This window comes from Macrobrachium rosenbergii, chromosome 14 (assembly GCF_040412425.1).
Source record: "Macrobrachium rosenbergii isolate ZJJX-2024 chromosome 14, ASM4041242v1, whole genome shotgun sequence".
Lineage (NCBI taxonomy): Eukaryota > Metazoa > Arthropoda > Malacostraca > Decapoda > Palaemonidae > Macrobrachium > Macrobrachium rosenbergii.
In genome coordinates, this window is record NC_089754.1 from 33379884 (window position 1) to 33404883 (window position 25000).

General features: G+C 34.9%; 1 protein-coding gene across 2 annotated transcripts in view; it reads left to right on the forward strand.

The window, feature by feature from the left end:
• The window catches only part of LOC136845605 (dynein intermediate chain 2, ciliary-like), a 187653-nt gene that overhangs the window by 127144 nt on the left and 35509 nt on the right, over positions 1 to 25000 (forward strand). Inside the window, exon 3 of one of the 2 annotated variants that reach the window (XM_067115768.1) lies at positions 24185 to 24402. In XM_067115768.1, the coding sequence (XP_066971869.1) occupies positions 24323 to 24402 (80 nt within the window). In that variant the 5' untranslated portion in view covers positions 24185 to 24322. Of the gene's footprint in view, positions 1 to 24184; positions 24403 to 25000 lie in introns of those variants that run through there. The other variant, XM_067115767.1, reaches the window with a different exon arrangement.

The window sequence follows — 25000 nt, forward strand, 5'->3', positions numbered from 1 at the left end:
GCATTCTACAGCTCTCCAGAAAGAGGATACAGTTTGGATACCCTTGCAGAAGATCCAGTCTCTCTCTTAGCCTCCAGCATCCCAGGTGATGGGGTACCTGGAGAAGACTACCCAATCTTGTCCTCCATTCCTGACACCGGCTTCGACTGCAGTGACTACGATTTCCCGGGATACTTCGCTGACACTGCCCAGGAAGCCGGGTGTCAAGTGTTCCATATCTGTCAGCAAGATGGACGCCTGGACTCATTCTTGTGCCCTAACGGAACTATCTTCAATCAGCGTTATTTCGTTTGCGATTGGTGGTTTAATGTTGATTGCGCTGCTTCTGAAATGTTTACGAATCTCAACGCTGAAATTGGAAAGGTAGGGGCACTTTCAGCTTCATCATATAACATGGAATATCCTGGAATGCCCGGGTCTGGAAAACAGAGACCTGTAAATGATCGATATATGTCCAAGAGCCCGCGAAAGTTAAAGGGGATGAGAAAGCAAGGTTTCATTCTCAGCAGCGTAGAAAACCAGCCCCCATTTCCGCTCAAAAATACGGAAAACCGGCAAAGTCTTCTCTCAATTCTGCTCTTGATGGTCTTAGCCAGATCTATGGACCACCTGTTACACCTGCTCAGAATTATGAGTCACCAACCGCACTGTTTGAGAGAGACCAGTCACCTCAGAATTCTGGTCTTGAACAGAATTATGGATCACCCACTGTTCCTGCTCAGAATTATGGACCCCCTACCTCCCCCTCTGAGAATTATGGACCTCCTCAGAGTTCTTCACCTGCTCAGAATTATGGACCACCTACTGCTCCTGCTCAGAATTATGGACCGCCTACTGCTCCTCCTCAGAATTATGGGCCACCTACTGCTCCTACTCAGAATTATGGACCACCTACTGCTCCTGCTCAAAATTATGGACCACCTACTGCTCCTGCTCAGAACTATGGACCACCTACTGCTCCTGCTCAGAATTATGGACCACCTACTGCTCCTGCTCAAAATTATGGACCACCTATTGCTCCTGCTCAGAACTATGGACCACCTACTGCTCCTGCTCAGAATTATGGACCACCTACTGCTCCTGCTCAGAATTATGGACCACCTACTGCTCCAGCTCAGAATTATGGACCACCTACTGCTCCTGTTCAGAATTATGGGGCTCCTCAGAATTCTGCACCCTGACCATTTATAGTTCGGACTACATTATTGACAACCTACAATGCCAAAAATGGACCCCTGCATTTTGAGAAATATTGAGCTTTTCAATCTAAGTAGGTTGGCCTGTTCAGTGTTTGGTACCGAATCACCTTAGCAGTGCTGTAGCAAGAAAAATTCATGGCTCAGTTTAATGTTAGAATTTGATTACGTTCACATGAACTGTAAATGACTTCCTCATGATATAAATGTTTAAGATGCCCATACATTATTTGCAAGAAAATATACATGAGATAAGGCGGTAGATAATGTTCTTCAAGCTAGAAGCAATACGGTTAATATTTTTAAAACAGGCATTGCTAAAAAATTAATGTTATCAGCTTAAACCTCTTTAATTTCATGTAATTATGATTAAAGACGAAGTAGCCAATATCGAATAAGTGTTACGTAATAGTATATTTTTATAATGCGGTCTTTACATCGTTGGTCTTTCGAGGAATGCCTGTATGGGTAACAGCTAATGGAAGTCAGCAGTAACATACCCACTTAAGCCGGTGGTCTTTTAATGAGCGAATTTAAGCAACTCTGGGTCTGAATTGTGCCAAAAGGTTTTAGTATTTATATACGATTGGCTTATTTATTATTAGTATTTATTATACATCCTTATTAATCAGTGCTACAATTCTCAGATAATTTGACCTTGGTTCCTGTGTGATTGAATTTTGGTTCATATACTGGTTTGGAAATAAGTGTCTGAGTAAAACAATAGTTTCTTCTCGCATTTCATGTGCCAGTTTTCGTCAGTTTTGTGAAAGTAGAATGTGCTTTTATTTTATATATATATATATATATATATATATATATATATATATATATATATACATATCAAAGTTTATATATATTTACAAACATCAAGTTTGCATGCTTTGTCAACATGAATACATTGTTTCATGGTTTTAAAGGAAAATGTCTGGAATTTGGGATGGAGCTTGACATGAGTGACATACAATTTATCAAATAAATTACGACAGTTAACCCCCCTTTTTTTCATAAAAGTCCTAAAATTTCTGTACGAGACCAGAGGCAAAAAAATAAGTCAGTAGCCCTTACCAATATTTTCTTAAAAGCTTACGTAAGTGCCTCAGTTTTTGTTGGTCATTTAGTAATTTATGTATTTCGTATGTAGTATAGGACAAAAGTATATTGTATCTTTCATTTGAAAAATTTGAAAAAAGAAATAAGTTCGAATAAACTGAGGAGTGCTTGGGAAAATTTAAGTTTCCCACTAAAATATAGTCAAGCCTACTGAATTGACGTTTTCTTTCCACAGCTTTGCCTGTATAGAAAACTATATTTGCGTAAACGAAAAGATATACAGTATTACAGTAACTCAGGTGATTACATTCAATGTTGACCACATAAGATCTGGAGCTTTTTAACCTCACATAGTTTGCGTAAATGTCTAGACAAAGCACAAAGTGTTTAGATAAAGAACTATGTGTTTAGATAAAGCACTAGGTGTTTAGATCCGGTACTACATATTTATAGAAAGTACTAGGTGTTTAGATAAAGCACTAGGTGTTTAGACAAAGCACTAGGTGTTTAGATAAAGCACTAGGTGTTTAGACAAAGCACTATGTGTTTAGACAAAATACTCTGTGTTTAGATAAAGCACTAGGTGTTTAGACAAAGCACTAGGTGTTTAGACAAAGCACTGTCCTGTGCTTAAGTTGGTCAACACTTTCCTTTAGGCCACAAAATACGTACAACATTAAACCTGAATCAGTAGCTATTGAAATGAAAGCTTAATTAATACAACGTAATGTGAAACGAAGAATCTTGATAAAAGCATGAAGGTGACATAGAAAGTAATAAATACAAAAGAATGCAACTGTTGACCATAAAACTGTGAACTTGGTTCGGCTTCAGATCTTGAGTAATGCTAGGCCTATGTTTCTGGGACTTTAAAGTAATGATTTTTATCGTTATCAAATATTAAAAGCCATAATATAATGTAATCTATCTGTTAGAGAATGCAGAGGAGTGTTTTGTAGCAATGGAAATTTCTTACCCTAATCAGAATTGAACTTTATATATATATATATATATATATATATATATATATATATATATATATATATATATATAATAATATGTGTGTGTGTGTGTGCGCGTGCGTGCGTGCGTGTATCAAAAATAATCCATTAATATCGATCTTACTTTACCATGGACGTAAATTGCACCCAAAGGATATTATGAGTGATAAATATTCCTTCCTTGACCAGGAATCGAACTTTTACGTTTCTGGGAAGTCAGAAGACATAATTCACGGCCATCAAAAGAAATTTAAATTATATTATATATATATATATATATATATATATATATATATATATATATATATATATATATATATATATATATATATATATATATATATATATTATATATATATATATATATATATATATATATATATATATATATATATATATGTGTGTGTGTGTGTATGTATGTATGTATATATATAGTTCCCAAGCACAGTATTGGCAACCATATAAACAATATATATTCGTGGAAGAACTATTTAATAATAAGAACCTTGTTTGACCTAGAAATCTTTCCTCCCAGAATAGCAGACTGGACTTCCGCCTCCGTAGAAATTGTTCACGAATTATGTAATCAAAACAATACGCCTTTAATTTCAAGAAAATTGTCTCCCTGACAATTGCCTCGAGTAAATGTTTACTTAGAGATAATAGCCACTTGTGAGATTCAAGTGTAGTAGTTGAAGAAGCTTAATCAATACGGAATGTAAACATTGTTGCATTATCGTGGAGTTTTCTCTCTCTCTCTCTCTCTCTCTCTCTCTCTCTCTCTCTCTCTCTCTCTCTCCTTCATTTCATGTGTTGGTTTTTTCAGACTTTTTAAAGTCATTTAAAACTTCTTCAGAAAAATACCATTTTTAACAAATAAATGATTTCTAAATTTAAAGAAGCTGCCGTGTTTTTCTCTCTTCATACCTCATTTTATTTATTTTATGTATGTACTTATTTATTGACTGATTATTTATTTATTTATTTATTTATTTATTTATGCCTTTTCCAAACTTTTTAAGGCCTTCAGAGCTTCCTGTCCAAAACACCATTTTTTTTTAAATAAAAGATTTCAGAATTTCAAGTTGTCGTGTCTTTCCTTTCCATTCACTCCATTTTATTTTATTTAGTTTTTATTTATTAATTAACTAGCTGACCTACCCAGCGCTGCCCGGGAAAACTCTGAATGACATTAGATCATTTACCTTGGAAAGAAAGTAACACGTGGTGTGCTTTTGATTAAAATGTTTATTTAAAGCAATGAATTCTGGACAGAATTATTAATCACAGGAAAGAAAAGCATTTTCAATGATAGTACAAATGCTTTGCACGACAAAAGAATTCAAAGGAGATGCAGGAAATTTTTTCTAAGCGTGGATGCAATTTCGGTTGCATTACTCGGCCCGATACTGAGCGAGTCACATGTCGGACCGCCGCCGCGCCGCTGCGATACGAAAGTTTACGAACCTACGTTCCTGACACTCCATGTTTCACACCACTCCAAAATGTTCTCCAATGGCTGGGTCCTTGCCGGGACCCGCAGTAAATAAGGTAGCCCAGAGGGCGTTGCTACGGGTTGGAAACCTACACGAAAACCTTCCTTGGGTCAAGTAAGGGCCGCGTGCAAAACTTTGTCTAGATCGGTGATGCGGTTCGGATTTCTATAGAGCACAAGTTTACATACATACAAGTTTACAAGTTTAGTTACATTCACATTTATATATATATGATATATATAGATTCATCTATTTTATTTATCTCTTCATTTATTTATGTTTTTTCCCAACTTTTTAAGGCCTTCACAACTTCCTCGCCAAAAAGCAGTTAAAAAAATGACCCCTATCTTTCAAGAACTTCCGTATCGTGACGTTAACACGTACAAGACCTGACAAACTAAAATCGATAGTGACCCATGACCCATGTGATATATATAATCCTTTACTCCCGTACCTCACATGATATGGGGCCATTTTTCCTGTCACCTCCATCTCCCTACCTGCCATAGATTGCCCTCTAGTCTTGTTTATTTTCGTGTTTATTTTTATGTTATTTTTTTCTTTTTATTTCGCGTGTTGTCTGCTTGTTTCAGTCGGATTTGAGCTATTGATTCCAGGCCGCCAGCCCTCTCTCTCTCTCCCTCTCTCTCTCTCTCTCTCTCTCTCTCTCTCTCTCTCTCTCTCTCTCTAAACTTCTAAACTTATGGTACTCTCTCTCTCTCTCTCTCTCTCTCTCTCTCTCTCTCTCTCTCTATAAGTTTATGATACTACGTTTTTCCGTGTTTGTTCTGAAGACTTAACTTCTTCCCAACATGCAGTGTAATTAACTAACTTATGCTTTTCTATATAAACCTGCCGTGAAGTGAACACGGACTTCCTGTATATCCGAAAGAAAAAAAAATTAAAGTTTTAGGCTAAATAAACTGAAGATATTCCATAAAGATCAATGAACCAGAAAACGTAAGAAAATCTTTGCATGATATTAACATCTCATCTTAACGAGCCTAACTTAGCGGATTTCTGTACTTCCCAGCTACCATATTACTGTTATTTTTCCCTATGCTACCATTTTAGACCAGGTATATTTTTAGATAGATATATCTCTTGCATTAAATATTAAGTGTACATTACAGGTTATTTTAGGTTAGGAACAGTGTCCAGTTGCTGTTAGTTGTAAGATATCTGGAAAAATTTCAAGTGCGGGGTCTTTGTTACTTAGGGACTTTGTTACTTATAAAGCGTCTGTTAAGTTGGGGTGTATTATAGTCTCCTATAACCCTCACAGCGCAGTCAGGAACTGCTGGCTGGTGCGAATATGGTTTAAGGAACAGAGGGAATCTTCCCACGTGAATGACATGTCATAATCCTTTAAGACATGACCGTCAGTAAGCGTGGCGCGATTGTAATGCGACTAAGCTTCTGAAGTCTGGGAAGAGATTTGGTTGATAAAAGTGAGGGAAAACAACATTAACACATTCCTTTGAGTCTTGGGCTTCATTGTGACATATGGTTTTACAAGATCCCGTTTTCTTCCTGTGGCAGAAAATAGGGAACTGGGGCTGGAGGCTTGCAACCTCATTCTCTGTAATAAAGATACCGTTATGTAACGGTGGAGTTTCATAACTTATGGAGTAAAAATCCAAGGGGATACGGTTATATATGTTATGATAATTGTAGGTAATATGTGCATGGTTGTGGTTGTAGAAGTATTTTCAATTACAGTGATAATAAGGCAGATACAGTTATTAAAAAAAAATAAATGTAGATTAAGGAAGGAGATGTAGAACGCAGGTATAAAAAAAAAAATTAACAACAGGCTTCAGGGGAATGTTTTTCTTTTGCTTCTACAGTATTTGAATTAGATTAACTCAATGTTTTATGTTATATCCCCTCATTTTTATTTATTTATCACCTTTTCCTATTGCTCTCTCTCTCTCTCTCTCTCTCTCTCTCTCTCTCTCTCTCTCTCTCTCTCTCTCTCTCTCTCTCTCTCTCTCTCAGGATTTTGAAGCTTCTCTTGGTTTGTGGTCTGTTGACTCTGTCCATAAAGGTTTTCAGTTGAAGATTCAAAGAGAGAGAGAGAGAGAAAGAGAGAGAAAATTAGGGTGACCAAAGAAGGGAAAGGCAGAGCCTAACACTGTACAAACCCTGTAGGGGGTTAGTGCTATCAGTGCACCTCACGCGGTACACTGTAGGCATTACCCAAGTTTCTTTGCTGCGTCCTATTGGCCGTAGCTGCAACCTCTTTCATTCCTTTTACTGTACCTCCGTTCGTGTTATCTCTCTTCCATCTTACTTTCCACCCTCTCCTAACAATAGTTTCATAGTGCAACTGCGAGGCTTTCGTCCTGTTACACCTGTCAGACCTTTTTACTCTATTTCCCTTTCAGCGGTGAATGACCACGTAGGTCCCAGCGCTTGGCTTGTGGCCTAAATTTTATATTCCAATTTAATCTCTGAATAAAAAAAATGGAAAGGAAATAATAAATAAAGCAGAACACAAACAAGCCAAAAAAATAATAATAACGGTTTACCATGTACATAAAAAATAATCCTCATTCCAGCACATAATAAATATACCACAAGGACGTTTATGATGATGACGAAAGGAGGAAAAAGGAAGTTAAAAGAGGTTAATCATATGATCGATGGGCAAGGTGTTGTTGACCCAAGATTGGGCTGATACAATAGTCCGCCCGCCCTTTGTTTATGGTTGTAGGGAGACAATGATCTAACTCCACCCACCCCCATCCCCTTGTTTCATAGGGTGGTTATTCGTCTGTTTTTGTTTAAGGCATGCTCGATGTACAGGGGTACGTAGATTAGATGTATTGTATGTGATGGTGTTTAGTTTGTGAATTATATTTTATTTCTTATAAATATTTCTTTTTGTTATAAATAATGATATTCATTTTCAGGGCTTTGTTCAGAGCATCCGTATAAGGATTTTAAAAGTGTGTGTATGTGTGTGATAGAAGCCAGGTAAATGTAAAGCCTGTATTTTACTGCTAAATTTTTTTGCATTTTTGTAAATGAATTCCGTCTTATACCTGTCTTTATTTCATAGATTTAGTACAACTCTTTTTACGAATACTTTATTATACAGTATGTATATATATATATATATATATATATATATATATATATATATATATATATATATGTGTGTGTGTGTGTGTGTGTGTGTGTGTGTGTATGTATATACATGCATATATATATCCATATATATACAGTGTATATATGTTTATTTATATATGTGTGTGTATGTATAATATACATATATTTATATATGTATGTATGTATGTACATGAAATTGTGTGTTCATAATAATCCTTATAAATGCAAAGTATTTTCATTTAAGAATTTATGCGGCTTTTTTCTTTTTCTTGCTTACGAGTCAAGATTAATAATCAATTTTTCGTCAAGTTCCTTGACGTCAAAGATTTGTCATTTTTTTTCCTGGCCTCACCTGACCTCATTCAGTCTTCCGGTTGTGTGGATGAATGAAAAATTATTCTCTGGATTCTTTCGAATAGAATAACTATAGTGATTTTTTCACCAAGTGCATATAATCATGATTTTTATTGCAGATGACTTTTTTAACTTTCTGATGTAAACTATAAATATTTTCGTCTATGAAGTTGCGGTACAAGCAAGTAAAGCTGCAGAAAATCATTATATAAAGTATATATATTATATGTGATGTCTTTTCTTTATTTATTTATTTATTCTTCTTTCTGGTTTTCGTATACACGAGTAAAAGTTATGAATTCCTCGTGATTACGAACTCAATTAAGAGCAGTCATAATGGCTTTGTAACCACGACACACTCACAACTTTTACTTGTGTTTTGCTTTATGTTCCAAAACATCACTGAACCCAGGCGTTTAATACACAACACCTTTGTTGGCCTCGATACAAGGCGAATAAGCATTTAGGTCTAGCTTTGTCATGAAATTACAGTCAAAACTCCAAACTTATTCCTTTTTTTCTGTTCGTGTCTCTATTCTCTCTCTCTTTGTTCGTTTCTTCAAATCTCTCTCTATCTATCAATGTCTATCACTGAAAGGTTTCTCTCTCTTTGTCCCTTTATTCAGAATTTCTAGTTATATCGTTACATTACTTTATATATATATATATATATATATATATATATATATATATATATATATATATATATATATATATATATATATATATATGTATACATATGTATTATATATGTGTCTAAATGAAATTTTGTTCATAATAATCCATATAAATGCAAAGTATTTTCATATAAGAATTTATGCGGCTTTTTTCTTATATATATATATATATATATATATATATATATATATATATATATATTTATTTATTTATTTGTATCTGCACACATTTATGTATGGTGTTGATGGTTGCTTTAATCGTGCATAGTATATATTTATATATATATATATATATATATATATATATATTACTAAAGGACCTCATTCAAATGGATGGTATTTAATGGAGTTTTTATTCAAAAAGTTACAAGCTTTCTTGGATTTAAACAGTCCACATTATCAAGTATCCGTACGGATACTTGATAATGTGGACTGTTTGTCCAAGAAAGCTTGTAACTTTTTGAATAAAAACTCCATTAAATACCATCCAGTTTGAATGAGGTCCTTTTAGTAATTCTACTAATGCACAGAACAATTGTGTATGTGATAAAGTTATATATATATATATATATATATATATATATATATATATATATATATATATATATATATATATATATATATTTATTTATATATTTATTTATTTACTTATATCGTACACATTTATGTATGGTGGCTATGGTTGCTTGGATCCTGATCAGGGTAGGGGGGCGTAGTTTATGTAATTCTGGTTGTTAGTTATTTCCAGTGTAAATTTACTTCGGTGTTCATGGGGTATTTGCGACTCGATATTTAAAAACATATAAATGTCATTTATTAATTGCCTTACATTTATACATATATTTTTCAACAGTAAGTCCTATCAACCGGACGGGGGTTGGCTCCCCCGAAAAGAGAGGACAGTGATCTCTGCCTCATTCACTACCCATGAATGTATCTATCTGTCTAGTTGTGTGTGTTTGTATGTATATATATATATATATATATATATATATATATATATATATATATATATATATATATATATGTGTGTGTGTGTGTGTGTGTGTGTGTGTGTGTTTGTACATTGATGTCTTGGATAGCATACTTTGTACCGGTGCATATTTTCGTAATTTTAGATACGATTTCATTAATCTCGGCTGAATCATTATACTAAGAATTCCTCTCTTGAATTCACCCTTTTTTTTAATGTGACTCAAATCCTTTCTTTCCCATTTTTACTGTCTCTTTCAATCTATATTTACCTTTCCAAGCCTTTTGAGTCTCCCCTCCTTTGTGTCACGGCGAGGTCTCTCTCTCTCTCTCTCTCTCTCTCTCTCTCTCTCTCTCTCTCTCTCTCTCTCTCTCTCTCTCTCTCTCTCTCTCTCCCCGCAAGCTGTAATGCAATAATGCCCTGTGTCGTGTAATGACTTTGCATTATATCCTGCTTTCATTGTAAAGATTAATTAATTTAGCCTCTCGAAAAATACACAGGTGTGCATAATTAGGTCCCCTGGAAGTGTCTGTCGATGCTATTAATGTTTGGCTAACATGTTGATTAGGCATGTGGACCCTAGGGAATGTTTTGGAATGTTGAGGATGTTTGGGTAATGAGGTCTTAGGATTTGTTTCCTCCCTTCCCTATCTCCCAGGGGAGATGCAGTACCATCCATCTGCAATGCAGTAAAATGGGAAATAATTGTTTCTCTTTTATTATTATTATTTATTATTATTTATTATTATTATTATTATTATTATTATTATGGGACTGCCCTGATCAGTCTAATTCTTCCTCCTCTTATTATTATTATTATTATTATTATTATTATTATTATTATTATTATTATCCAAAAGATGAACCCTATTCTTATGGAGCAAGCCCACCACAGGGGCCAGTAACTTAAAATTCACTCTTGCAAAAAATATGGTGTTCATTTGCAAGAATTTGCTAGGAGATAATAGAAAATACTTATTATTATTATTATTATTATTATTATTATTATTATTATTATTATTATTATTATTATTAGTTACAATGTGAATAATGAGGTCAGTCTAATATTGCTCAATATATGAGCTAATACTTATGCACATTTATCACTTAAAATCGAATTATCTATACATTGGGAATACCTTACACCCAGTTGGGAATTATAATTGATAGCCGAATGGTCAAGTCGACTGTCTGTCACTTTACCTGAGCCAAAGACCCAGGTTTGAATCCTGGCCGGGGCAGATGCACTTAATTCCTTTAGGGTGTAAGTCATTCAGAGATATTTAGCTTGGAATCAAATATTTCTGAAGAATGACATATGTCCACATAACTTTCTTTCGAGAGAGGGTGCTAGCACGAACAATTGTTTAGTGAGGTATCTCTCACTTACTTTCGTTTCTAACAACGGCAGGGGGACTAGTGCCACGGTAGGCGTTACTTAAGGTTCTTTGCAGCGTCCCTTCGACCCCTAGCTGCAACCACTTTCATTCCTTTTACTGTACCTCCGTTCATGTTCTCTTTCTGCCGTCTTACTTTCCACCCTCTCCTAACATGTTTTTCAGAGTGCAACTGCAAGGTTTCCCTCCTGTTACACCTTTCAGACACTTTTACTGTCAATTTCCGCTTCAGCGCTGAATGACGTCATAGGTGCCAGCTCTTGGCCTAAATTCAATATTCTGTTCTATTCCAAGCTTTTATTCTAACTTTTTTTTCCCGTGAAAGGAAAGGTCTTTAGGGGAAGGGAGAGCGGCGTTCCCTTCGCCCTTAAATACATGACTTCGTTCCGTCAAAAAATGGAACGGGAAAAATCGGAAGGCCATTTTAGAGAGAAAAAGTTCTGGAGATGATTTATCAGAATTCGATATTGTTTTAGCCTAAGATACGGGCGGGTACCTGCGCCGTGATTATATCAGCGGGAGGGGTAAATGATTCCTTGTTTTTGCAGTCTTTGTCACGACATTGGTGTATGGAAAATCCAGTAATTATTCCATAATCTTGCGGTGAGGCACGGAAGAGAATGCCAGGGTGAAGTGATAGATAATTCTTTTATTTTGTGAAATGTTGTGTTGAATAAATTGTTTTGCTTTTGAAGATAGTACTGCGTTGCAATGTATTTGACCCTTAAATATATAATTGATAGCCGAATGGTCAAGTCGACTGTCTGTCACTGTGCCTGAGCCAAAGTCCCAGGTTTGAATCCTGGGTGGGGCAGATGCACTCATCAAATATAACTCCGTAGGGTGTAAGTCATTCAGAAATAATGAGCTTGAAATAAAATATTTCTAAAGAAAGGTCTCTGGTATTGGGCACCGTGACATAATGGAACATTGAAATAATTTAGGTTTTGGTCTTGTACAGAGCGAGTTGAACGTATTAATTTTAAAGGTGATAAATAAAGTTTTGTTTGCCAAAAAGAGAAAATGGTTAGAATTATGCTTTTCTTTACACCTGCGGCATTTATGTGTAAAAAATTAAAATTTAACAGTTGTTCTGTAGATGTTAATATTTTGAGAAATAAACAGTTGCAGAGCAACTTTTGGTAGGCTTACTCTGTCCAAAATTATCTATTTAATGATTTGTTTTACTGAATTTTGTGATAAGATTGTTACTGTCATGAAAATGGATGAGGTTTTGGTATAAAAAGGCGTGCTTTAGTAAAGAGCTCTAAGATTATGAGGCAGTAAAAAGTAATGTTTTGAAAATGAAAATGTTGTAAATAAATAAGCGCTTCTGAGAAGATCGTTGGGTGAGTCTAAACTAAGAATAGACTGTTTATTGCTGAACCTGTAGTGAAATATGCCCTTATTACATTATGAACTTGGTTGAGTTATTGATTCGGACATGTTGGTGACCGCAAGAAATCTAGAGAAATCAAGACACGAATAAGCACAGGCATTAATGCACAACGTTGAGACATAAGTTGTTAAACTGAAGGCTTAACGCATGTCGTTCTAATGTAGAATTATAGCATCTAACTTTCGAGCTTCTAATATCTTACATGACATAGCCGCATTACTGGCTTCAGAAATGGAGATGAAAGGTCTCTGGTATTGGGCACCGTGACATAATGGAACTTTGAAATAATTTAGGTTTCGGGCTTGAGCAGAGCGATTTGAACGTATTAATTTTAAAGGTGATAAATAAAGTTTTGTTTGCTTAGAAGAGGAAAGGGTTAGAATTATGCATTTCTTTACACCTACGACATTTATGTATAAAAAATCAAAATCTATTACGAGTAAATTGTGTAAATAAACGACATTGAAATTAAACTTGTAATAAGTCTTGCGTACCGCTTCCATACTAACACCTGCGCAGTAGGCTACTTAGATCTGATCGAGAGAACTCACATATGTCTTCATTAAGATGCTTGGGTTGTGAGGGGGGGGGGCGGCTGGTTGGGGCGGGGGTCATACCTTAACAGTGCGGTCGATGTAGGAATTCAGCGCCGCCCGTAGAGTTAGGAGAGGTTATGAGTTAATGGCAGAACGCCCACCAATTTCCTTCTGATGTATTTTCCACGTATGGGTTTATGGAAGGGGCTCACTACATTATTTACATTTTGTCATGATGGGGAAAGGTTTTTATATTCTTTTATTATTCTCCGGATAATTATCTTGCTTCCCGTGTTCCTCGAGTGATGATAGCATTAACAAAATTGATTATGGTATGTATTTTATCTTAATAATATTATCGTATTATGGGGTTGTTAAGATAGAAGTGTAAAATCAACTTCATTTTTCCACTGATTCGTACATGACAGGTCTTGTACGAGGCGCGCACATTGTACATACGCACACACGTGTATATATGTGTATATACATATATATATACAGTATATATATATATATATATATATATATATATATATATATTTTTATTTATATATATATATTTTATTTATATACATATAAATATGCATATAATATATATATACATATATATATTGTGTGCGTATGTGTGTATATGTACACAAGTGTAATTTTCAATGAGCGCACACAAGTTTCGTTAAACACTTCACTACACAGAATTGCACCACTTCACACTACCTATTTAAACGAGCAAGATATTACTGTACTTTCAGTTCTGTCAACCAAGTAAACAGAATTGCTGTCAATTACCTCTTCTCTTTTCACCCATCTACATCACGTGTGACGCTGAGGTAAATAAGCAGCAAGGCAAAAATAAAGAAGAAAAAACTTAGCAAGTCAATAAACATTCGCTTACGACACTAAGGGCGAAATCTACATCATGTTTTCAGATTTGTTCAGGATCTTTTCGGTAACCGTAAGAAGAAGGAGAAAAACGCAGTATTGGCTCTCTCTCTCTCTCTCTCTCTCTCTCTCTCTCTCTCTGACAACACTAAGGAAAAAACTCTTCTTCATGTTTTCAGATTTGTTCAGGATCTTTCCCACAGACATAAAAAGGAGAAAAACACAGTATTGACTCTCTCTCTCTCTCTCTCTCTCTCTCTCTCTCTCTCTCTCTCTCTCTCTCTCACGAACGAAATGATTACTCCTATGCGCAGTTTGATCGGTAATGCAATTTTACCCGGAGACTCGTAAACATGCAACATGCAATATTGCTCAGAGAGAGAGAGAGAGAGAGAGAGAGAGAGAGAGAGAGAGCTCTACTTCCGAAATCACACACACCCACGTTGCCTAGACTTCACGCGAGGATATTCTGAGAAAGAGCATTGCGAGACATCTGTTATAAGAGAGTTACAGACATTTTCTCTAGGCAAATTTGCGAAATACAACGCAATTTCGCATTAGGAGAAAAACTATTTCTTGCTTGCGAGTGTTTGGGTGTTTGTATTAAAGGTAGGTGTATAAATAATTCATGTACATATGTATATATACATATATAATATACATATGTATATGTATAAATTATATATATACTGTATATTTATATATATACATACATACATACATATATATTTGTATATATATATATATATATATATATATATATATATATATATATATATATATATATATTTATATATATATATATATATATATATATATATATATATATATATATATATATATATATCGTTATACAAACGGAGAGAGAGAGAGAGGGGTTCATGACTATTTATTTAGAGCATAAATTTAACTGGCAGTCGCTTTGGCGTGGGTGATAATTCCTTGTTGAAGGGTTTGATACAAGGAGAAGCTGCAGGCCACACAATCTCTCTCTCTCTCTCTCTCTCTCTCTCTCTCTCTCTCTCTCTCTCTCTCTCTCTCTCTCTCTCTCTCTCTGGAGATAAGAGTAAAATTAAAAGCAGAAAGAAGCACCGACTAGTAAATGGATAATCGGTTATTAGCTTATTATCATATACATCCATAACTCTCGGCCAAGGAGGCAACTTCTCATTTTTAATGTCTGCAGTTTTAAATCTGGCAGAAATAGAGTATATGTATATGTGTATGCATGTATATATATACATATTTGTATCTGTATATGTATATGTATATGTACATATATGCATATATAAAATTATCCACCATTGTGAAGTATGTTATAGGTTAAATGGCTAGAAATATTTTAATTTATCACTGTTATAAGCCTTCATAGGATAATACTTTAAATTTAAATGTGCCTCAATTCTTACTTTATTTGTAATCTGCTTGCAGTCTCTAGTACGAAATATACTTTGCTTACAAGCTGAAATACAGCACTTTGATATCATGAAAGTAATATGCTTTAATTAAGGCAGTTCCAATAAACTATCATGGTTTGTCTTGCTTCTGAAGGTAGTTTTATAGATATGTAAAAAATGAAAAAAAAAATTATGCATTCCAAACCTAAATTGAATCTGACCTAAAGGAGGATCACTAACAACCAAACTACTGTTGAGACAGTGAAGTTGGGTACACTCAAAAAAAAAAAAAAAACACGGATGCTTTATAAAGCCACTTAATTAATCTGACATCCATCCAGGAAAATAATGCTTCTTTAAGAAGCTTCCTAAAGCAGTCACGTAGTGGTAATAGGCTGACCGCGATCAGTCATCCTCACACGCCAAATGCCCCACTCGACGGCACTGAATCCTGAGAGTTTGGGAGTTTTTTTTTTTAAGTTTTTAAAAGAAGAAGAAGGCCCGATAGCACGTGCCGAAACTCACGGGTCCCCCAGATGGAATTCCAGGCACTTCCAGCCTTGTTCCAGCCTTGTTCCAGCCCACAGTCTCCTCTCAGACGGGAGGTTGAGCGTATCACCGCGGGGCTGGTGTTGGGAATCTGTGAATCGGTAATGTTTCCCCTCTTTTTAAAGCCTTAGATTTTTTTTATTATTTTTGTGGTGATGCGTTAAATATGATTATCATGGCATTGTTTACATGGTATGAGTATCATATTTTTTAAAACTTTTTGTGGTTGTGTTGCGTTGAATATGATTATTATGGTATTGTTTTTATGTGAATATTAGACCTTTATTCTTGTGGTTGTGCTGCGTGTATAATAATTATCATAGTAGTGTTTGATTGATGTAAGTATTAGATTTTTTTTTATTTTGAAGCCTTACAGTTTTTTATATATTTTTTGGGTGCCCTGTGTTGAATACGATCATCTTTGTATTGTCTGTATGATGTAAATATTAAATTTGTTAGAAAATTTATATGATAGTGTTGTGTTAAATATTGTTTATATGAAGTGAGTATTTTTCGCAGGCAGAAAAAAGCAAATTATATACTGCCATTTTTTATGATACTTTGTTTGTGTTATTGAAGCTGAATAGTAAATGTTGATGGTGACTCAGGAATTATACTGGCTTACAAAATTCCCTGGTTACATTAAGGAAAGGAAATTAAAACTAGTTTGCTGCAAAAGATGTATGGAATAATTAGAATTCCTCTCTCTCTCTCTCTCTCTCTCTCTCTCTCTCTCTCATAAGGAAATCATGTATATCACAGTGAATTCAACAAGTTTTCCCTTGTGTTATCGATACAGTGGAAGTCTGTTGAAACGTTCAGTCAATTGCGTTATTAGCAACACTTTCCACTCCATTGTTTATCCCTTGAGTTGCACTGAAAATATTTCGGTGTTGCTGAAACACTTTCAGAATTGCTGGTACGACAAATAATTTGGGAGTCAGTTTTAGTTTTCGGTAAAAGAAAGCTATTGAGATGGCTTTGCCTGTCCGTCCGCACTTTTTCTGTCCGCCCTCAGATCTTAAAAACTACTGAGGCTAGAGGGTTGCAAATTGGTATGTTGATCATCCCCCCTCCAATCATCAAACATACCAAATTGCAGCCTTCTAGCCTCAGTAGATTTTATTTTATTTAATGTTAAAATTAGCCATAATCGTGCTTCTGGCAACGGTATAGGACAGGCCACCACCGGGCCGTGTCTGAAAGTTTAATCGGCCACGGCTCATACAGCATTATACGCTGTACAGAAAACTCCATTGCACCGAAGGAACTTCGTCGCATTTTTTACTTGTTTATTCTTGATATTTAGTGATTAATTTTTGTGTTATGACTTTTTTTTATTGTCGCTGTATGAAGATAGAAATCTATAATAATAAAAGCAGAGTGGATCCTTCTTGTTTGTCCGCCCCGGGTGGGGACGTGGTAGGTAGTGGATCGGGAGGGTAGGGGAGACATGACACATCCACCTTCCTTCTTCAAACCTGTTTGTCCGCCCCGGGTGGGTGCCGGGGTAGGTAGGGTGTCGGAAGGGTAGGAGAGACATGACACATCCACCCTCCTCCTGCGAACCCTATAATCAGTTATTTAATGACGTTATTTTCAGTGCGCCATTGGTGTCGTCGTGTAAACACCATAGAAAACTCAAATGCGGTGCGACGAAGGACCCAGTTCACGACTGCCCTCCTGCCCCCCCCCCCCTTGCTAGTAATAATTTAATATTTGCGGTTTTCATTTTATCCAGTTAAGACACACGGTTCGTATTTTGTAGATGTAACCTGGAGTCTTGCTAATTTATGTATATATGTAAATATGAAGATATATATAGATGGGAGTGTTTAAACTTAGTGAATGATATCTTCTTCAATTGATTTTCATCAGTGATTTGAAACTAAAGTTTGTTTTAACATAGTGGTTAATGCATTCATGATTTTGTTCCTCCCACATGTGAGGGGAAACATTTTCACGTTTTGTAAACATTATATATATATAATATATATATATATATATATATACTGTATATATATATATATATATATATATATATATATATATTATATATATATATATATATATATATATATATATATATATATATATATATATATACTGGTTATATTTTCTCTTACAAACAAATAATAAGGAAATATACTGAATATCGACCAACGAAAATGTTACCCGTTCCATAATGCACCTGGTGTATTTACCGAATTGGAAAATAATGATAGGCATTCGTGCATGTTCGCTCGTGAATACCTGGGATTACATTTATTTTTCTCTCTCTTTATTTGGTAAAGAAAATTTATACAGTGGAAAACTGATTGCTGGTTTTCGTGTTTTTTTTTTTTTTTTTTTTTGCCCAATAGTCTGGTCTCCCAAAAAAAGAGGTCTGGTGTATAGTGTATGCAAAATGCTCGCATGTATATGTAAAAGACAGTTAAAACCCTCTCCCACAGATGCAGGCCTGGTGTATACTGTATATAAAAATGTATGAACATATATGTATAAGAAGACAGTTAATCCCTCTCTCCCAGGTGCAGGCTTGATGTATACTGTATACAAAAATGCATGGGCGTGTATGTATAAAAAGACAAATTTCTTTCATAAATGCACGTGCTTGCGTGATGGTCGTTCTGTCGTTATTCAGTGAAATGAAAGGCCATATTTAAACTAACTCCATTTGAACTGATTTAGAAAATCTGAAATTTTTTAAACTTTCTCCAAGATATCCGGTTCACTTTTGCTTTCATTTAGTTTAATTTCGAGCTCTTCCATACTAGGTTAAGTCCCCCCTCTCCTTAATAGGTAAGTTGCCTTCTCCATACTAGCATTGAGCATTAAGTTAATGTTTCCTTACAAGGTAAGGAGATAAGTCTCCCTTTCTGTATCAGCAAAATAACATTAAGTTTGCTCTTTTCATATTATTTAAGGAGACCGTGTTTTCTTTACCTCACTAGGCAAGGAAATCGTTACCTTCTCCTTACTAGGGAACGACATCCTCACCCTTTCGTTACTAGGGAAGGGTGTTAAATTACCCTTTTCAAATTAGGCAAAACTATTAAGCTGACCTTTCCTTAATAGGTAAAAAAACTCAACTTGCTGCACTTTCCATAATAGAAAAGGAGATTGGGTTCCCTCATCAGACTAGGTAGGGACATCAAGTTGCTTTTTCCATTGTATATAGGTAAGGACATCGTTACCTTCTCCTTACTTGGGAGAGACCTTAAGTTGACCCTTCCCTGCTAGGTAACGAAACTCGGTTTGCTGCATTTTCCATAATAGATAATGAGATTGGTTTACCCGCCTCATACTAAGTAAGGACATCAAGTTGCCCTTTCCATAGTAGGTAAGGACATTAAGTTTCCTATTCCAAAGTAGGTAAGGATATTAGGTTATCCTTAAATCTTTCACCGGTTCTTTCGATCAGGGTTACAAAAATAAATCCATTTTGTAAGTGCGCTGATTCAAAAGTAAAACGAAAAAGAAACATTCCCTCTCTCTCTCTCCCTCTTTCTCTTTCTCGCGCGCGCGCCCGCGCACTCCAGAAATAATGGCAATTTGGCCTCAAATGCTAGAGTTTTTGCACGCATTATGAAGCGATATGAGGAAATACCTCGAATGATTGTAACTCTTTGTTGCCTACACGCAGTTCCGGGCAAGAAATGTCAGAAAATTGTTCCGTTATCAAGAATAGGGAAGAATAAGACTGATGAAATGCAAGGAGAGATTTCTGAACTATGACGGAAGCTGAAGAATAACCTATGTTTATTTTTTGTGAATTTGTTTGAAGGTGCCTAGCGAAAAAACATATATGCGGGTTCGAATCCTGCTGCGAGCATCAGAATTTCTTCATGTTCTTGCATTTGGATCTGAGTTAAAAGTTAAGTATATCTTAGTTTAACCAGACCACTGAGCTGATTAACAGCTCTCTTAGGGCTGGCCCGAAGGATTAGACTTATTTTACGTGGCTAAGAACCAATTGGTCCCCTAGCAACGGGACCTACAGCTTATTGTGGAATCCGAACCACATTATATCGAGAAATGAATTTCTATCACCAGAAATAAATTCCTCTAATTCTTCATTGGCCGGTCGGAGACTCGAACGTGGTCCCAGCAGAGTGCTAGCCGAGAACTATACCGACCCGTCCAACAAGGACCTTTGGATCTGAGGCTTTGTAGTGACAAGGAATTCGAGAGATTAAGAAGGCATTATGGTTTTTACAGTTACTTGTTTATCTGGTTAATGGTGACCAGTAGATTCTTGCTCTCTCTCTCTACTGTATATATATATATATATATATATATATATATATATATATATATATATATATATATATATATATATATGTGTGTGTGTGTGTGTGTGTGTGTGTGTGTATGTATGTATATATATATATATATATATATATATATATATATATATATATATATATATATATATATGTATATATATATAGATATATATATATATATATATATATATATATATATATATATATATATATATATATATGTATATATATATATATATATATATATATATATATATATATATATATATATATTGATGATATTTGAATTATTTTATGTTCAACATAAAGTGAATTTAAAGGCAAGAGAGAGAGGGAGAGACAGACAGACAGACAGACAGACAGAGAGATATACTGTACATATGGATTCAAATTATTTTGTTTAATATACATATGAATTGCAAAGGGGAGAGAGATGGGGATAGCTGACTGTGTTTTTTTCTGTATTATTTTACGACAGCCGTAAACAATATTCTTTTATTATATACATCAAGTGGACTAGAACGTTGCACGAGACCACAAGGTCAAAAACGATATAAAAAAGAAATGTTCTTTTCGTGGAAGGGTCACGTGACCACTTATCTGCCTAAGAAGTCTTCTAGTTTTTTTTTTCATTTTTATTTATTTTTTTAAAGCGGCTGTCGCATCATATTACGAGCTCAGTGACATAAATTGTTGGTGTTACATCTACTTAATGTATTTTTTATGTTTGGTATAGACAAGTATATAGCTTCTCTCACATGACATTTCCGACTAATGTTTACAAGATGCTGTTGATTTATTTTATTCCTAATTTCTCTATTACTATTTTTTTGGCTTATTTTTATCTGTATTTTGCTGTGCTTGTCTTTGAATTAAAGACTATTTAAAGAGGACTGTTTAAATTGTATATTCAATATTCCTCTTTTTGGGTGCTCGCTTTTCAAGTTAGGGCCTTTTTGACTTTCTTTATTTAATAATAATAATAATAATAATAATAATAATAATAATAATAATAATAATAATAATTCTTATTATTATTATTATTATTATTATTATTATTATTATAAAAATTCAGAAATAACAGTAATATTTCATAGGCTAATAATAATAATAATGATAATAATAATAATAATAATAATAAATTAATATAGAAATTATAGTAATACTTCCTAGGTTCCAATTTTCTGAGAAGTGACTCAGAATGCTCAAATACACACAAACGCACCTTCACGCAAACACACACACAAACCACTTCCCAGAGAATGGAAACGGCTACGTCTTACATCGCGTGTATCATGAACAATGACCGTGGGCGTCAATGAATCTCATTTTCATTTCACCCCCTTTTGATTATTTCTCCCCTCGTCGATGCTTCTGCAGTAGAAGCTGCTGGGGTCTAGAGGCTTGGCCCCTCTCCTCCTTGCCCTTGGTTTTACGAGGTCCTGAAGGCCCTAAGGGTGACTGTCTTCTTTGCTGGTCCTTAATGTTCGTCTTGTAGCGGCCAAGGGGAGAGTCCGTCAGTGCATCTAATGTGGTACTCTGTAGGCATTACTAAATGCTGTTAGCGGCGTCCCCTAGGCCCATAGCTGCACCCACTCCTTTTCCTTTTACTTTGTATCTGATCTCACTTTCTGTCTTCGATCTTGCTGTCCAACCACTCTAAAGCCCCCTTTCGATGGATTAAGAGCTGATTGGCTGAAGGAAGTGTCCCAGCGCTTGGCTAAACAGCCTGATTTTCATAAATCAGTAATCTTTTAGCAGTTGTCTTGGAGATCTGTTCATTTTCTTGAAGGCTTTCTGAGTCTTTCCACCATTTTGCTGAAGGGTCAGTAATAATACAACACGCTCTCTCTCTCTCTCTCTCTCTCTCTCTCTCTCTCTCTCTCTCTCTCTCTCTCTCTCTCTCTCGTCATGACCATTTTTTCCACTTCAAATCGTTGAATGACACTTACGGGCTGTTCTATGAACAAGAGCCTGTGCTGGCAAAACGGCAGCATAGTCATAAACGGTAACAACATTTCTCTCTCTCTCTCTCTCTCTCTCTCTCTCTCTCTCTCTCTCTCTCTCTCTCTCTCTCTCTCTCATTGTTGTTTACAAACTACAATATTATCCCTTTCGTTATGATGTTTACTTTGGGGGGAATTATTCGGGGTGCAACGAATTTCGCGTACCGTTTTCGTGTTTTGCAGTTACGTAACTGTCAGGTTTTCTTGAGTAACTGGCGTCTTTTATTAACTGTTGCGACTACAACTGGATTATTTGCTTTACGGCGTTATTTTTCTGTAGGAAGATACTGTAGACGTGATAATTGCATTGCGTAAGTCTGTCATATATTATTAGAGGAATGTCTCTCTCTCTCTCTCTCTCTCTCTCTCTCTCTCTCTCTCTCTCTCTCTCTCTCTCTCTCTCTCTCTCATATGTAAGCATTTATAATATGATTATATACATATTTTTTTTAGATGTTTTTATATGAAATTCTTTTTAAACTTATTTATTTCCAGTTTTCTATTTAAAATTATTACAGCGTCAGTAACCTAGATGTTGTGATGCCAGTTTTAATAGACATAATCTCTCTCTCTCTCTCTCTCTCTCTCTCTCTCTCTCTCTCTCTCTCTCTCTCTCTCTCTCTCTCTCTCTCTCTCTCATATGTAAACATTTATAATATGATTATATACATATTTTTTTTAGATATTTTTATATGAAATTCTTTTTAAACTTATTTATTTCCAGTTTTCTATTTAACATTCTTACGGCGTCAGTAACCTAGATGTTGTGACGCCAGTTTTAATAGACATAATATCTCTCTCTCTCTCTCTCTCTCTCTCTCTCTCTCTCTCTCTCTCTATCATATGCAAGCATTTATAATATGATTATATACATAATTTTTTTTAGATATTTTTACATGAAATTCTTTTTAAACTTATTTATTTCCAGTTTTCTATTTAAAATTATTACGGGGTCAGCAACCTGGATGTTGTGACGCCAGTTTTAATAGACATAATCTCTCTCTCTCTCTCTCTCTCTCTCTCTCTCTCTCTCTCTCTCTCTCTCTCTCTCTCTCTCTCTCTTTGTCTGAGTTTTTATATTAAATGCCAAATATAAAGTTTATCGAATTTTTCATGGCAAGGTCACAATGATGTTGGTAGTATAATTAGAGTAATATTATCCTATAAATGTTGTGAGACATTTCATGAGTTTTGTTTCACTTTGCGAAGGTATTTTCATCTTCTCTGAATTACGATGCAGAAGGAACATTAACACTCACGTACATTCACACACACACACACACACACGTACACACACACACACACACACACACACACACAAGAACGTGTAATGTCTTCACGCTTATCTGATAGCTTTAGGAATGGAAGAAGTCAGGGACAGAACACTTGATGTTGGTGAGTTGTTGGAAAACAAGATTCGCGAATGGCTGATGTTAGCGGATGATGCAATGTTGATTGATGACAGACACTAGTGAAATTTTCAAAATCTATGAAAGATAAGAAGATTGAGAGTGTATATATATATATATATATATATATATATATATATATATATATATATATATATATATCTCATATATATATATATATATATATATATATATATATATATATATATATATATATATATATATATATATATATATGTATATATATATTATATATATATACATACGTATGTATGTTTGTCACACACAGTGACATTTTTATATTCACAAACATTAAGCTACAAATGTCTTTTGATGTCAATCAAATATATAGTGTACATATCATATTTAGATGCAAAATTATAACACATTTCCTACAATTATGAACTAAATGCCAATGGTAATATCGCTGATAATATTTGTTTCATATTTCCCCAGATTAAAAAGAAAACAATACCTGCTGAAAGACGGAAGCCTGTGCGGACCACAGTGAGAGAAAAGTCAGAGAGAGAGTCCATTCTTGAACTCCATTTAGACACAAGTGAATGAGCGTCGTTAATATTAAACTCCTCCAAAATGTGGAAGAACGTTATGTCGAAATTGAAGCCTTCTGCGCCGTCAGATCAGGCCATCGAAGGAGCGCAGGAGGTTTTACGGTAAGTGGGTTTTCTTTTCGTTCGTTATACTGTGGCTTTTCAATATAAGTGATCTTGTTTATACTCTGACCGCCGTGTTTTATTTTTCATTGGTCCTCAAAAGCCCTCTTGATTTCGTGGAGTTTGAGGTTATGGACCCAAATGGCCACGGTTTGCGTTCTAGTGCTTTGGACAGACATAGCCTATGGTACTATCAGTCCATCTATCTATCTATCTGTCTATATATATATATATATTGTATATATATATATATATATATATATATATATATATATATATATTTCTGTAGATCAGTTAAAGGATAATATTATTGAATCCGTTTTGTTTTATATTTCACTCTGCGTTTACCCTGGTATATCGAATACTATCCAGGGACATGTCCAATAATTAGAGACATCTCACTATATCAAAAACAAATCGTGCATATAAGATGAACCTTCTGAGATTCGCAATTCAGTATCGACCCAAAGTCGAGAGAAGATAACTAAACTCTGTCATGTAATTTTCAAGTAAGGCTGTAATTTTGTTCTGTCCAAATTCCAGGTTACTGTCACATCCCTCGTCATTAGATCCACAGAAATAATTGTGTGAATGCACA